Raw genomic sequence first — 14,637 nt, 5'->3', positions numbered from 1 at the left:
ATATTAATGCAATATTATATCATCGGTGCTGCCTGAGAAAACAAAAGTATATTTGCATGGGGCCAAAACAATGGCAAGGTTGGCGCCAAGTGAGCCTCCCTGGGGAGATAATTCCATAAACAGGGGGCCAGGACAAAGGAGGCCCATTCTCTCATCACCACCGTCTGGACTTCCCTCAGCGGCAGCACACAGGCAAGGATAATGATCACAGGATCTGAGGAAGTGAAAGAACCCCCATTAGTCCCAAGGTAGCCTGAAGAGTCTGCCTCACCTTGCCCCCCTGATAACCCCTCTGGCCATTTCCCAAGCCCTGCCTTGATGCGGTTCTCTTCCTTCACTGCTGCCTCCACCACAAAGTTTCAAGCGCAAAGGTGGCAACAGAGCTGGTAAGAAGCCCAGTGTTGCTGTCAGGGGTTCCTCTTTAGCTGCCAGGAAGGTTCTGTTGCCAGTGGTCTTCTCTGGAACAAGGCACTACCCAGGAGGAGGAAGAAGATCCATTAAATAATGACCCAGCAGATGATCAAGAAGAGGAGGAGCTAATGGAAGCTCTGGGCCTTGCTGGGTTAGCAGCTTCCTCCAGAGCACTCTTGTTCACTGCCAACTCTCATGCCAAGTGCTGGTCATGAGCAGCAAAGAAAACAAAGTCAACCCCTGGCTTCAAGACTCTATGACGTGATCCTGCATTTAATATATACTGATGGAGTCCATTTTAAAAGGGGGTGTGTGTATGGCCCTTAAAATGGCTATTGATAATATTTTATTATGTTCATTAGCATGGATGGTGGTGCTAATCTACAAGAGAAAGAAAGCGCAAACAAAATACTACTCCACTGAGTGCCTCAAACTAGCAAGAGGAAGCTGTTTTGCCTGGAGAGGCCCATGCTGGAAAAAAACAGTATACTTCAAAACTTCAAAGGAAACTTAATTTACACATGCAAAGGTTTCTTTCAGAGCTTTCTCTGTTTCAAGTAATAACTCATTAAGGTGCAAAAAGACTTGATTGCCCTGTTACAATGGGCCCTTGGATCATTCCAGGTCCATTAACCCATCCTTTCCTGTTTGTGCCTTACTAGCATGGACTTGGTCTTTAAAATTTGGCCACTACAGGCAAGTGTCTCCTGACTTATACATGAGCTGTGGAAAGCAAAACCCTACAGATCACTTTGTTGAGAATGAACTGGGCATTACTAGCCATTGTGGTCAGGCTTCTCCCATGTACCTGGGGTCAGCCTAAGACATTTTGGTGTCCAAATGGCACACGCCACCCCATCAACAATAATTAACACGAAACCACAGCACTGGTTCACTACCAGGAACTTGTCTTACACGAGCTTAACGGAAACAAACCAGAGTCACCTCCTAAGTTCAGGATACTTTGCTCCCCAAAACAAAATATATAGGCAAAAGGTACTATATAAAGAGAAGATGTATCATGCGATATATATAAAGGTACAGCCTTATACTTTAATTAATTCCTACTTCATACACTTAATGCAGTCCATCTCCCCACTGAGATTTTGTGTTGCATGTTAAGTCTCTGCTTCTCTCAGGACCTTTCCCGCATTTGGTTCGCCTCCCCATTACCAGTCCTACACCCATCTTATCCTCACAACAGCTCTGTGTGGCAGGTTAGGCCAAGAGATGGTGGCGGGCTCAGGATAACCCAGCCAGCTTCATGGCTGAGTAGGCATTTGAACCCACATCTCCTCATTCCCAGTCTGACATGGTCCCTAAACATTTGGAAGAATTTCCTGAGTCTGCAAGGTGTTCAGCAGTGGAACAGGCTGCCTCAGACATTGGCAAGATCTCCATCACTAGTGGGTTTTTAAGCCATCTAGCAGGGATACTGTAGCTGGGAATTCATTGCATTGGTAGGGGTTGGCCTAGATGATCTCTAAGGTTCCTTCCAACTCTATGATTTTATGACTTTAGGCACTACAGCATGCTGGCTCACTACCTTGAGGGGCTGTTCTAGGGATTACTAAGGAAATATGTGTGTGAAGCAAGTGAAAAACTCAGAAAGTACTATATAAGTATTATTGTTATTATTATTATTATTGTTGTTGTTGTTGTTGTTGTTGTTGTTGTTGTTGTTGCAACATATGGAGCAGATTAAGGATGACTGGATAGATTATGACCTCCACCACACACTTTATTATCCACTGAAACATTGTGAAAAGTTCATTCTGCTTCTGTGCACAGCTGGATGGTTAAGAAACATCAGGGGGAAACATACATTACATCAATACTATGCACCTTCAATCTATATCAGGGAAACGCAATGGGAGCAACCTCTCCAAACTTCATTTTTCGTTTTGCGAGAATGTTCTCAATCCCAAAATAGCCTCTCCCTGGGTGAATCAGTAATAGCTTGGGGTTCTCTAAATTCTGCACCACACAGCTCTGCAGCAAGTTGGGGAGACTGTATGAAACTGCAGCCTGCAACATCCCTAGACAAGCTTTCTCTTACTCATTTGTCCATTCATATCAGTGAATGTGGCACGTTACAGAACAGCATACATAAGAGGTCTCTGCCCCATGACACTTACAGTCTAAAATTTTGATAGAAAAAGAGGGCGGGGGAAAGGAAAGACACAGTAGTTCCACACCCTGAAAGAAAACAGTATTTGCTGTCTCTGGACAGAAAATTGAAGAAGTTCCTTTTCCATCAGCTTTGGCTCAGGGAAGGCCAAGCCTACACACCCGGGGCCAACATAGTGGCAGGTCCCTTAAAAGAGGTTCCCCTTGCCCCAACAAAGCTGAACATTGGAAGATTCAGGACAGAAAAGAGAAAGGACTTCTTCACACATTCACATACTGAAATTTTGGAATTGAAAGAGAATTGGATAAATTCATGGTGGATAAGTGCTATTGGTAATGGCACCAGCCCTGTGGAATGCCCTCTCACCAGATGTCAAAGAGAAGAACAACTACCAGACTTTTAGAAGACATCTGAAGGCAGCCCTGCTTAGGGAAGCTTTTAATGTTTAACAGACCACTGTATTTTAATATTTTGTTGGAAGCCACCCAGAGTGGCTGGGGAAACCCAGCCAGATGGGCGGGGTATAAATAAATTATTATCATCATCATCAATGGCTACGTTCCACCTCCACTGTTGGGGGCTGTATGTCTCTGAATAGCAGCTGCTAGGGGAATCCCAAGTAGGGAGAGTGTTGCTGCACTCAGGTCCTGCTTTGGGCAAGCTTCCCATGGGCCCCGTGAGCAGAGGATGCTGGACAAGACACACCTTTGGTCTGATGAAACAGGGCTCTTCTTACGATCTTAAAAGCCATATAATGAATAAGTGTGATTCCTGCATTGCAGGGGTTGGACTAGATGACCCTCGGTGTCCCTTCCAACTCTACAATTGTATTATTATTTTTGACGCTGTCTTATTCTGAGTCAGACCATTTGGATGTTTAGTCCAGTACTGTCTACTCCAATTAGCAATGACTCTCCATGGTCTCAGGCATAGATATTTCCCAAGGTCCTTTTAGCTGCAGAGGCCAGGGAGAAAACCTGGGATGCTTTCTGCATGCAGTGCTGAGCCCCAGAGGTTGTGTTAGCCAGCATAATTAACACTTTAAAAAATAAAAATAGCAACAAATATGATATGACAATCAACATGGAATGTACCACTGTTTAAATCAGGATGCATTTTTTTTTAACTTGCTATTTATTTATTTGACAAGATTTATGTTCTGCTTGGTTGCCAAAATCCTCCAAGCAGTTTACTATGGAACTTGGAAACCAATTATTCATTTAGACCCCTATGTCCTTGTTGTTAGAATCCTGCACTCAGATGGCATAATCAAGAGGGAGATCTCAGAAATAAACAGGGTTCTGTGTACACTGCACCAAGCTGGCACCAAACGGAATTCTGCAGCCTGTATAAATGATGCCAAACAAACCAGATGCACATATAGTTGGTTATTTTGCACAATTTATGCTGCATTCATCAGAAGAGCAATGCAGGGCACTAAAACCCTGTCCAATCCAGCCACTGAGATTTCACCGGATGCTGTTTGCATCTTTTCAACTATCCTCATAACCTCAAGGTGTACAAACTCCGCATGCGCCATTCAACATTAGAGATGCGATGGCCTCAAAAAAAGAAGAGAAGAATAGCAGGCAACATATTCCCCACCGCCACTCCATTTTTCCATTCTAGGGCCTTCATATCTCCATCCAACATTAAGCACGTTTTCAGTTCTGTTTACTTCAATGAGAAAACAAAAGATTTCCCACTGAAAATGGCAGGATGGTGCCATCAGGAAAAGAATTTGGGACAGAAGCTAAGGGCCTCAGTCAGAAGAATGAGCAGGAGGGGCCTCATCAGCTTACCATATTTGAAGTGAGTGAAGTAATACAGAATGGGGTCTCCAATGTGGTGCCCAGGGGTGACCCTGCACCCACAGATATCTTCCTGGGTGCCCACAAGGTCCCCTCCCCCACCTGCTGACAATTCAGTCAAGGAATGAAAAAGGGAGATTCCCAGGATGCTAAGTTATCTCAACTGAATTACATATTCTGTGCTTTTTTCTGCACTTGCAGAGAATCTTGGCTTGCAACTTTCCACCCCACGCCAGAAATAACGAGTCTGAGTTCACTGGAGAATAGTAGTTACAATACAGAGGTTGGAAGACTAAGCAAATGAATCAGCCTTGCCCAGGTAAGCAGAGCAAAGCACAAAGAGAGCAGAGCTGACAAGTGTTAGGTATGGGTGGCCCAATTCCAGTTTCTGAACAGAAGAGAAAGTAAGGTGTTAGATTAGAAGAATCCCTAATCTAAAACAAACCCTACCTACCCAGTCCCAGCCTGTATCCTTACTGAGATAATAAATATGTCCACCTTTCATTGTTTCAACACCTTTTTGTGTTATTTTTGGTCATGCTCTGCCTCCCACTCTCTTCTATTCTGTGAAATAGCATCTTGTTTGTTTGTTTCTATGACTTACTGATATATTACGAAGCATCTTAATGGCAAGAAATAGAACAAAGCCCCTCTCTGTCTTCTGGAGGCCTGAGGAACAATGCTGAATATTAAGCGTCCAAAGCGCTTCCCAGACACAATTGTAGAATTCATCACAACTATTAAGCTTGTTCAGTATCATTATCCCTATATCAGAGATGATGGGCTGAGGTTGAGGAAGGTACCTTGCCTGAGACTACCTGCTGAGTTTGTGGTGGGATTTTAGCCGAAGACCTAAATCCAGGGGATGAAATATATGGCTGGTGTTATATTGCGGGGGAAGAGGCATAGCGCAGTGAAAAAGCTTTAGTTTTGTATTCAGAAGGCCACAGGTTCACTCCCTGGCAGCCCATATCTCCTCCCCTAAAGTCTGATGGGACACCTCAGCCACCAGGCTCTGAAGATTGGCCCACAGACTCCTCAGAGAACCCCAAGAAGATACCCTCACAGTTTGAAACTCCAGGGCCTAAAACATAGGTGGCTGACCTGCAGCCATCTAGATAAAGACCGGCCCACCCATGAAGCGGAGTGAATCTGCCACCTCAGGCGGCAAAAACCTCTGAGGCAACATCCCCACAAATGTCCCACTTGCCCTGTAGGCTTCACCGCTGGTGGAGAAGAGGCATCAGCATCAATGCCAATTTCTGGCGAGATCTTGTGAAATATCACGGGAAATTGGCACCGGCACCGGTGGCAAAGGCAGATGGCGCAGCAGCAGTACTGGAGGCAGCACAGCAGGCAGGGACGCACTTCCTGTTTTGCCACAAATGGCAACACGGGACGAGATACGCCTGTTCCAGATACAGTATTGTGATCGCAATAACTCAGTTGGATAGATGCTGATAATGCCAAGGTTGCATGTTCGATCTCCGTATGGGACAGCTACGTTTTTCGGTATTGTAGGGGCTTGGACTGGATAATCCTCAGGGTCCCATGCCACGCTACAATTCTATTATTCTATTATTCTAATTCCCTTCTTCCCTAAACATTGGTCATGCTGGCTGGGGCTGCTGGGAGCAGCAGTCCAACAACATCTGGAGGTTCACATGTTGGCAAACCCCTGGTTTAAGAGAAGCCAACAGCTGTCGAGGAAGGCAGTAGCCCTTTTAACTAGACATGTGCAGCATTCAGAAGGTGAGGCCCCCCGTCAAGCAATACCTAGCCCAGACTATGAAGATCTCCTAGTTGCTCCAGGGCAACTTGTATGCTGTGCCATAGTGCAGGACTGTGAACTGCGCTCACGGGACACACACCTAGGTCCCTCTCCAAGGTGCTGATCCAACTTTTCTCTGCCTTCCTGTGTGCCTGGAACCCTGGAGCTTCTCATCTCCCCTTTCCTTGGGCCATCATCACATATACATCGTGTTGGGTATCCCCCTGGGGCAGGACAGGCCCTGCCACTGAAGGACCCCATCCCTGGTACCTCAGATGGTGGTGGAATCTGGAGAAGTGTCATAGCTCAGGATGTAAAAATAGCCACTATGCTGCTTCGTTCCCTAAAGGAAACAAATTCTTTCCCTCCACACCCGCATGACATAGGCAGCCTGATTCCCTCCTCATGCCAAGAATATTCAGATGCAGCCACCCTCCCCTCCCCAACAGCACGCTGGCAGAATGAGAGGAGTGTGTGTCTGCTGTGTGCATACATTGGGAGGCCAGCTTACCACAGAGGGCAGAAGGCAGCTGCGCTGTCTCTAGCAATGACTGCCCAGTACAAATCAATGTACAGCAAAGAGAAGAATCAATCCTATAATTAAATCCCAGCTTGTTTCATTTTTATTTAGTTAGAGGACTTCTCTTTTTTTCACCCCCTTTTTGGCAGCCGCCCTCCTTGCATGGTTACAACGGGCCTCTTTGCTACAGCAAAGGTTTGGTCCGACGCCTGGTACCGCTGTTAGCTCTGCACAGTCTACGCTTGGCTACAGGGCAGCTGGCTGGAGCTGCGTGCCTTCTCAGTGAGAAGCCTGTGGCCGCTGGAGCACTGAGCAACACTCCTTCTGTGGAGCATTGAAGAAGAAGAAGCAGCAGCAGCAGCAGCCATAAAGAGAACATTGATAGAAAATAAGCACAAAGATCAGTTCCCCTGCATCTCGCACATTTGGCTTTTCACACAGACACAGGCGAGCAAAACAAGTGGATTTTTCCAGCGGGGCTGCAGACATTCAAGCTGTTTTTTTGAATACTCAGTATCACAACTGGAGGAGGGGAGCCCCTTCAGAAAAGCAGTATGAACCAGGACATGATGAGATGCCAAGTGGACCAGTTCAAAACACGAGAAATTGCAAAAGGAAAAGAGGAATGCCATGAGGGTGGGGGCACAGCAGGCATTTGCCGAAGAACCCTGAAGTTTAGGAGATGTGTGTTGGCAGGGAATCCATCCTCAGCATCCCCATGAGCTTGGAGGAGTATCAGTGGGCACTTCCAGACTACTGCTATTTTTGGTAGGGCTCAAGAACAATTATAGTGGGTTCGGAGCTCTTGCACAAAAAACTTGCTTCCCAACCCCCCAATATTTGACTTTTTACAGTAAGGGGAAATTGCACAGGAAGGTGTGGGTTAACATCTGCTTTGACATAAGGTCATCTAGCCTCCCTGAAAACAAATCAGAGCAAATGCTCATTATAAATAGGCATCACTGTCTTATCTGCCTGCAAATAAAACAGGACGAATGCTCATCTGGAAATGTCCAGTATTGCATGACCAAGTGGCCAGACCTATGGACTGAAGCAAGGGTGGACAGACTTCAGTCCTGCAGGATCTTCTTGGTTGTTGTTCTTTTACTTGAACCCCAAGGGTCACCAACCTGAGCCAAGTGATACAGTTAGAATTAAAACATTCAGAGCCTAGGAACCTGTATTGAGTATCAGAACTCATAGTCCTTCCACTCAGCCCAAGCTTTCTACATTTCATCAATATAATTCAGAGTGGAAAGGGAGTCATTTTGTTACTGTTACTGTTTAGCGATTTGGAGTCAGATATCCTTGCTGATCTACTGCAAACCAACCAGAGATCTGTCAGAAGATCCAGCTCTACCATCTGCCCAAGCCTTGGGCTAAATGACCACAGAGGAAAGGCTAGGCTGGTCATTGTGACATACTGGATATCCTAGAAGAATGCCAATCTGGGAACCAGGAGGATAACAAACAGCAGTGATCTGAATGGCTAAGTAGCAGGGCCACTGCCGAGGACCCCTGGAAGGACTGCTATTATTTTACCCAGTGTATACCTTGCAACTTAAGTAAGTTTAATGGGCTGAATAGTTCAATATGCTGATGTTTTAAGAGAAATAGCTACACAGGGCACATCTGCGTGCTGTCCAATTCATCTTAATGCACTCTGAATGGAAGCCAAGCAGATTCGAGAGGTGATGAACTAGTGAGCTGTTAATAGCTCTAGAGTAGCTTCTGAAGAGTCCTTAATACATAGGAAGCTACCTTATACTTGAGTCAGACCACTGGCCCATCTAGAGACTAGTGGTCTTTCCCAGCCCTACCTGGAGATGCCAGGAGTTGAATCTGGGACCTTCTGCCAAAGAGATATGATCCTTCCTCAAAGGCAGAACAGTGTAGTGTGGAAAGGAAGCAGAAGTGAGTGTTGCAATATGGGTCTCTCTGTTTCGGAGTAAGAAAGAGACCCCAAAGTTTAGTTGCTGGTGGGTGGGCCACACATTAGGACTTGGCTCTGCAGCCCATCCCAGTTTTGATTCCTTAGACCTGTGTCAGCAATGCCGACTCTTTTCTCTGTACCCTTTTCAACACCTCCACTGCTTCCCCCCCCCTTTCTAGCAGTTGCTAAGCAACTGCAGGCTGTCCTCCCTGACCATCTCCAAGTCAATCTCCAGCCCTCAGGCCCCAGCACACAGGACAAAAATAATCCATCAATTCAAAGGCATGGGCCAGCAGTCCTCTGCTACTACTCCATCTCCCTAGTCTTCCACCCCTACTTCCTACGTGCCCCTATTTCCCATGAAAATAAAGACTTCAGACTTTGGGGGGGTTAATGTATTTAAGAGTTAAACTGATCTAGTTCGGCATTCAGCTAGGTGCCATAACAAACATCACAAGCAGTCCAGAAATTGATGGCAGCAGAGCTGGTGTTTCACTGAGTGGCTATGAACCGAGTGCTCCTGGTTCAAATCTCACTTCAAGACCGAACTCAACAGTTCAGGCGTGGGAAACCTTTAGCCCTCAGGTTGTTGCCATTACAGTACTGGCCATGCTTGCTGGGGTTGATGGGAGTTGTAGTTTGACAACATCAGGAGGGCCAAACTTTCCCTACGCCTGCAGTATGCGGTCTTTGGCAAACCACTCATGCTGAGCCCCAGTCCCTTCCCCTTCTGTAATATGGGTCGGCTACACGGGGTTATTGTTAAGGAATACTGAGATAAAATTTTGAGTGCTAAGGAAATAGGAAATATAGATATACCTCTCCAGCAGGGTGCAGGGAGAGAGAAGCAAGTGCAAGTGGGACTTGCAACAAAATGTAGTGGTATGGATTGCTGCTCCACGGGGCTCCAGCCACTCAAATGCACTCCCTGCTCCCATTTTCCCATCTCCTCCTCACCTGCAGTCTTCCATGCCCACTGAGCATGCTCAGTCATCACTGAGCTGTTTTGCGGGGGGAGTCCCCCTAAAGTTTCTTTCCCCGCTAAATATATTCTGTACTTTTGCAAGCCTTTGGGAATCTCCTGAGTCTGCTAATACCCCCGCACCCTCCTGTGTATGGGTAGTGCTGTTCCGGCTACATAAGCAATGGCACTCGCGGCCTGAGAACATTGGAAATGGAAGGAATCATAAATACCAAGCATTATTATTTTCCCAGTAACTGTGCATGAAATTCAACAGCTGTGATGGGGCGTTTGAGAAGGAATAGGGAGTGCCTTTCCTCTTGCCTTCCCCTCAACCCACCCGCTTGCTTCTTTCACCCTTCCCCACTTAACCCCACACACTCCTGCCATCAGAGCTCCTCAGCCTGTTTCAGCTCCTCCCTCCTTGCTGGGCCCCACTACCAACTTTTACTGCTAATTTACCTCACTCCCCCTCCAGTGCTGCTAGCTCCAGTCTTTTTTTGAGGTGGTATGACAATCTTCCATCCCAACACTGAGAGTGCTTGACCAGGAAGGCTGTGCCTTGCTGTGTTGCTGGGCAGCCTAACGGGGCATGATTTCCTGAGGCTACAGTCATCCAGAGCACTACATGCTCCATTTAGCCCCATCCGAAAGTGAGTTATTGAGATGGACATGGGCAACACACATCATACCACTCTTCCAACTCAAGAACTGGCCTTCTTTCCCTAGATCTGTTTCCCTATCCCTTTCAGTACTCCCGTTTTCCTCTCCCTAAAGAATGACAAAGAGATGGGATTTTGGGAACTGTCTATTTATATATACAAGTAATTATCAACCCCAGTCCCTAGATTCTGGCTGAAAGAAGTAACTTGGCTCCGGAGCAGAAGGCTCCACTGCTGGCTATCATGGTTTGTAAATACTAGGGAGACTATTCCTCCTGTGCCTTGATTTGAAAAGTGGCTTATTCTATTATTATTCTATGATGGCCATCAAAACACACCGTAGCAAAGAGTTTCACGGATTATATACATGCAGAGTGAAGTGGTTTTTTCTTTTTGTTCCAGTGGTGAAGGAAGGAGCATATCTTGTTTTCTCCTGCTCCGGAGGATAGGACCTGGACCCATGGCTTCGTTACAAGAAAGGAGATTCCTAGTAAACATCAGGAAGACCTTTCTGATGAGAGGAGCATTCCATGGTGGAATGGGGTCCCTTGGAAGGTGGTAGACTCTCCTTCCCTTGGAGGTTTTTAAGCAGAGGTTAGGTGGCCATCTGCCATGGATGCTAGGTTTGAGATTCCTGCCTTGCAGCGGGTTGGACTAGATGACCCTTGGGGTTACCTTCCAACTCTTGCCATTCCATGGTTCTGTATTTTTAAAATGCTGTGTCTTTCTCTGGTGAGCCTAGTCTCTGCCCTGCTGACTCCTTTAAGCTCCCCAACTCCTCCCTGACTCACACGCCCTTTGAAACTCTTCCTTCCTTGCCCTGTGTCACTCTGTCCTCCTCAGCAGCCTGATTCTAAACAAAGGGAAAAGTTCCAAATCTCTCTATTGTATTATACGAGCCAAGCGGTTGCTTGTGTACCTAAGCACGGCATCTACTTTATTTTTTGATTCAACAACGTTGCAGCACTTCTACGAACATAAAAGGCCGGTTTTTTGCTTAGAAATGTCTTTCTTTGCCCACCACCAAACACTGAGAATCCTACAAACCTCAGATTTATTCATCTTTGTCGCTAGCTTTACTATCAGCACATACATTTTGATTTTCAAATCTCCCCTACTGCCAGCAGATCAAGGCCAGGCACAGCGGCCTGGAGTAAAGGGGCAGGTGAGGACAGGGGCAAAACAGAGAACTTTTTGGAACTGGGCAACTCCCGCCTTAGAGGCCAGATCACACATACCTAGGGGGGGGGGGGAATCCTTCTGTTGCTCTGTCAAGGATAACGTATGAAAGAAACACAAAGGGCTGCTGCTTCTCCAAACCCTTAAGCAAATCTCTCTTGCCTTTTAGAATTCCCACTTCCCCCAAGGTTTCTTTTTGCTGCTGCAAATGAATTAAAATGCATGCACCTACGCATGTCTTATCTGTATTGTCTTATCAGTACCTGTATTGGATTTGAAATCACTTTTATATATGAAATTATTTTAAATTGTTTTTTGTAAATGCAATGTCTTTATGTTTTGTTGTATTGTGAAATTGCCTAGAGACGCTTCAAACGAAGTAACTAATGAATTAAATTATTGTTGTTATTCATGATAATGTCTTATCAAACGGCAAGTGGAATACCAATAGCACATTTAATGATCTAAAACTTGAGCGTTATCCTATTTGCCTCGTATTCATGTTTAATTTCACTCCCTTCTTTTTAAAACTGCATCGGTGCCAGGAGGGAGACAGGTGAAGATAAGAAGATTCCTGCCCTGTGTGTCCCAGTGAAATGCAGGAGGGGTGGGGGTTTCACCCCCAAGGGAGCTGTTAAGCTGCTCTTGTGCACTTCTTGCAAAAGTCAAGGCAGGGGCTCCCTCTTCAAGACATCTGCATAGCTAAGGTAAGATGCCCCTGGAATTCTGGCAACCCCAGGCCATTATGTGGTTGCCTCCATGGCTAAGCCAGCCGTAACCCCAACATCAACCATCTCTCCGTTTCCTTAACTCCTCCCAACAGAGACCGGTCTCGCACCATAAGACTCTTCTCTTCCAGACCCTCTTGAGAACCTCAAGTGGACACCCAACTCGATCACAAGCTCTTCCCTTGAAAGAGGCTGGCACATGGTAGCTGGCCAAGTGGGGAGAGGGTGAAGAGAGAGAAAGAACCTTGCTAGGTGATTTTTTAAAAAAAGAATTGCACATATCTAAGATACCTCCAACACGTACATTTGCGTGCACAACATCTCCCGGGAAACGTGCTTCTTAACCATCCGTCATGCATGTCCCCACACAAGCATCCTATGTTCTGCATCACAAAGGTGAGAGAAAGAAAGAAATCAATGCATTCTTTTCTGTTCTCCCCTCTCATATCCCTGATGTGGCTTTCTTTTCTTTATTTTGGTCCTGCACCGATGCTCAGGGAAGGAAGCAAAGAATCCCCAAGTTGGCGATGCAACCTGAAATCCAAAGGGTCTCCCACTCTGCGATCACACTCAAGCTACTGAGAAGAAGATGAAGAAGAAGAAGAAAACCCCAATCAATCGTCTCTCCTCTTCACATCTTTTCTCTTTCTTTCTCTCAGTTACTTTCTCTTCCCCCAGTCCCTACTGCCTTCCTGAGTTAACAAAGCAGTCAGCAACAACCTTAATCTCCAGCAGGGGAGAAAAAATAATAATAATAAAAAGGGGTGGTTTGTGTGGGGGGAGGGGGAGAAACAGCAGTGCAACCATTGACAAACTGAAATCAGCAGGCAAATCTTTATGTACCTTTTCATGCCAGGTGGCAGGGGGGGGGGAGGTAACAAAGAGGTTCTTCTACCTATCAATATGTGCTGCCTGTCCCCCCTCCCCCTCTATTTTCAGCAATATTTCTAGGGCAGCAGATTCGGTAGCTAGTTAATCTCCCCGGAGCTCAGCAGCCTTGACAACAATGGGGTGGGGAAATATACAGACCCAAAGAAAGCACTGGCCGCACAACTGCTCAGTGTTTATATATTAAGATCTCTCCCCCAGCACACACACCCTACCACCCACTTAAGTGGCAGATTTGATAGTCAGAATCCTACCTTGCCTCCCCAACCACAAGGGGCAGGGGGGAGCTTCTGTCACCCCGCCACACACCCCTTTTTCCCCTTTACAAAAAAAATGATAACAACACCACAACCACGTCCATTCCCTGTGTTCCGATTCCAAGCAAAACGCCAACACCTCCGGCTATAAGGGCACGACCAGAGCGGCAGGAGCATCGTTAAGGTACCAGCAGGGTTTGGGAAAGAGAAAGGGAGGGTTGAGAAAAAAAACAAAACACCAATAAAAAAAAATACCTGCTACTTAAGAATGGATGAACATTGACATGCCTTGAGACGGTGTATTTCCCATTGTTGTCTCGGCTTTGTTCCTCTGCCTCCGTCTGCCTTGTCTGTCAGTCACTCTGCCTCTCTCTTTCTTTCTCTCTCTCTCTGTCTCTCGCGGACTCGCTCAGGCCCAGCCAACCATCAGAGCTCGGTGGCAGAAGTGCAACAAGAGAGTGCGGGTGAGTGTGTGTGTGTGCGGGTGGGTGAGTGTGTGTGTGTGCGCGCACGCCTTGGCGATAGTACAAAGGAACAGAATGGGCAAAACACATTAGCTCATGATAGATTAATGTGCTGGGGGGAGACACATACTCTCTCTCTCCCCTTCTCCCCCTCTTAAAGGCCCCTACCTTTTATTCAGAGATGGGTGTCTAGCACAAACGCCAGGAGGATATCACGGTGGTAATAAGAATACAAGGGCGGTGCATAATTACTGGCATATGCTGCCAAGTCCGGTGGAGGCAGCCGAACCTGTGTGGCCGCAATGCAAAGGCAAATCCGTGGCTTCCCCCTTCTCTCTCTCTCTCTTTCTCTCTCTCCCCTTCTCTCTGCATAAGCTGGGTTCCACAGGTAACGTATAGACAGGGTAACCCTAGAACTGCTGCAACCATGAAGCTACATGTAGTAAAGTTGTTCACAGGTATGTGCTGTGAAAACACATATATATTCCTATTTGACAGGAGTATTGGGGGTGGCAACTTGCCAAAGGCTATGGCACGACTTGAGTCCAGTGGCCTCCCAATCCCCAGCCACTTTATCCTCTGCCCACAAATGTATGCCACTGGTCAGAAGGTAAAGATATGGGACTCAGAAGGCCAATGGAGCAGTCTACGCAAATCACATCCGCAGCTGCCTGGAGATAGGAGCCTAGGCATTGTCCTGTTCCAAGCCCTACCCTGTAGGGTTGTTGAGAAGACAAAACGACATAGAGTGCCAAATGTTACTTGAAAGATGCATTTGAAACAGAGAGGGCGGAAGAGAAATCAGCGGAAGCTCTACAATCTGCGGCCGTCACTCACAGCGCCCCCATCCCCACCCCCATCTCCAGATGGAAATTGGTATTGATTTCACTGGAAGGGACAATTTCATCAGAAAAGAAAATT

General features: G+C 46.5%; 1 protein-coding gene across 11 annotated transcripts in view; it reads right to left on the bottom strand.

The window, feature by feature from the left end:
- Nucleotides 1–13,872, bottom strand: part of SRCIN1 (SRC kinase signaling inhibitor 1) — a 259,534-nt gene extending 245,662 nt beyond the window's left edge. For 5 of the 11 annotated variants that reach the window (XM_077917318.1, XM_077917325.1, XM_077917319.1 and 2 more), the window contains exon 1: nt 13,541–13,871. In XM_077917318.1, the coding sequence (XP_077773444.1) occupies nt 13,541–13,562 (22 nt within the window). In that variant the 5' untranslated portion in view covers nt 13,563–13,871. Of the gene's footprint in view, nt 1–13,507 lie in introns of all 11 variants that reach the window. The other 6 variants (XM_077917322.1, XM_077917321.1, XM_028703759.2 and 3 more) reach the window with 4 other exon arrangements.
- Between the last annotated feature and the right edge of the window lie 765 nt (nt 13,873–14,637).

This window comes from Podarcis muralis, chromosome 13, assembly GCF_964188315.1.
Source record: "Podarcis muralis chromosome 13, rPodMur119.hap1.1, whole genome shotgun sequence".
Lineage (NCBI taxonomy): Eukaryota > Metazoa > Chordata > Lepidosauria > Squamata > Lacertidae > Podarcis > Podarcis muralis.
Note: the sequence above shows the minus strand (reverse complement) of the source record. Positions and strands in the feature narration are given on the sequence as shown.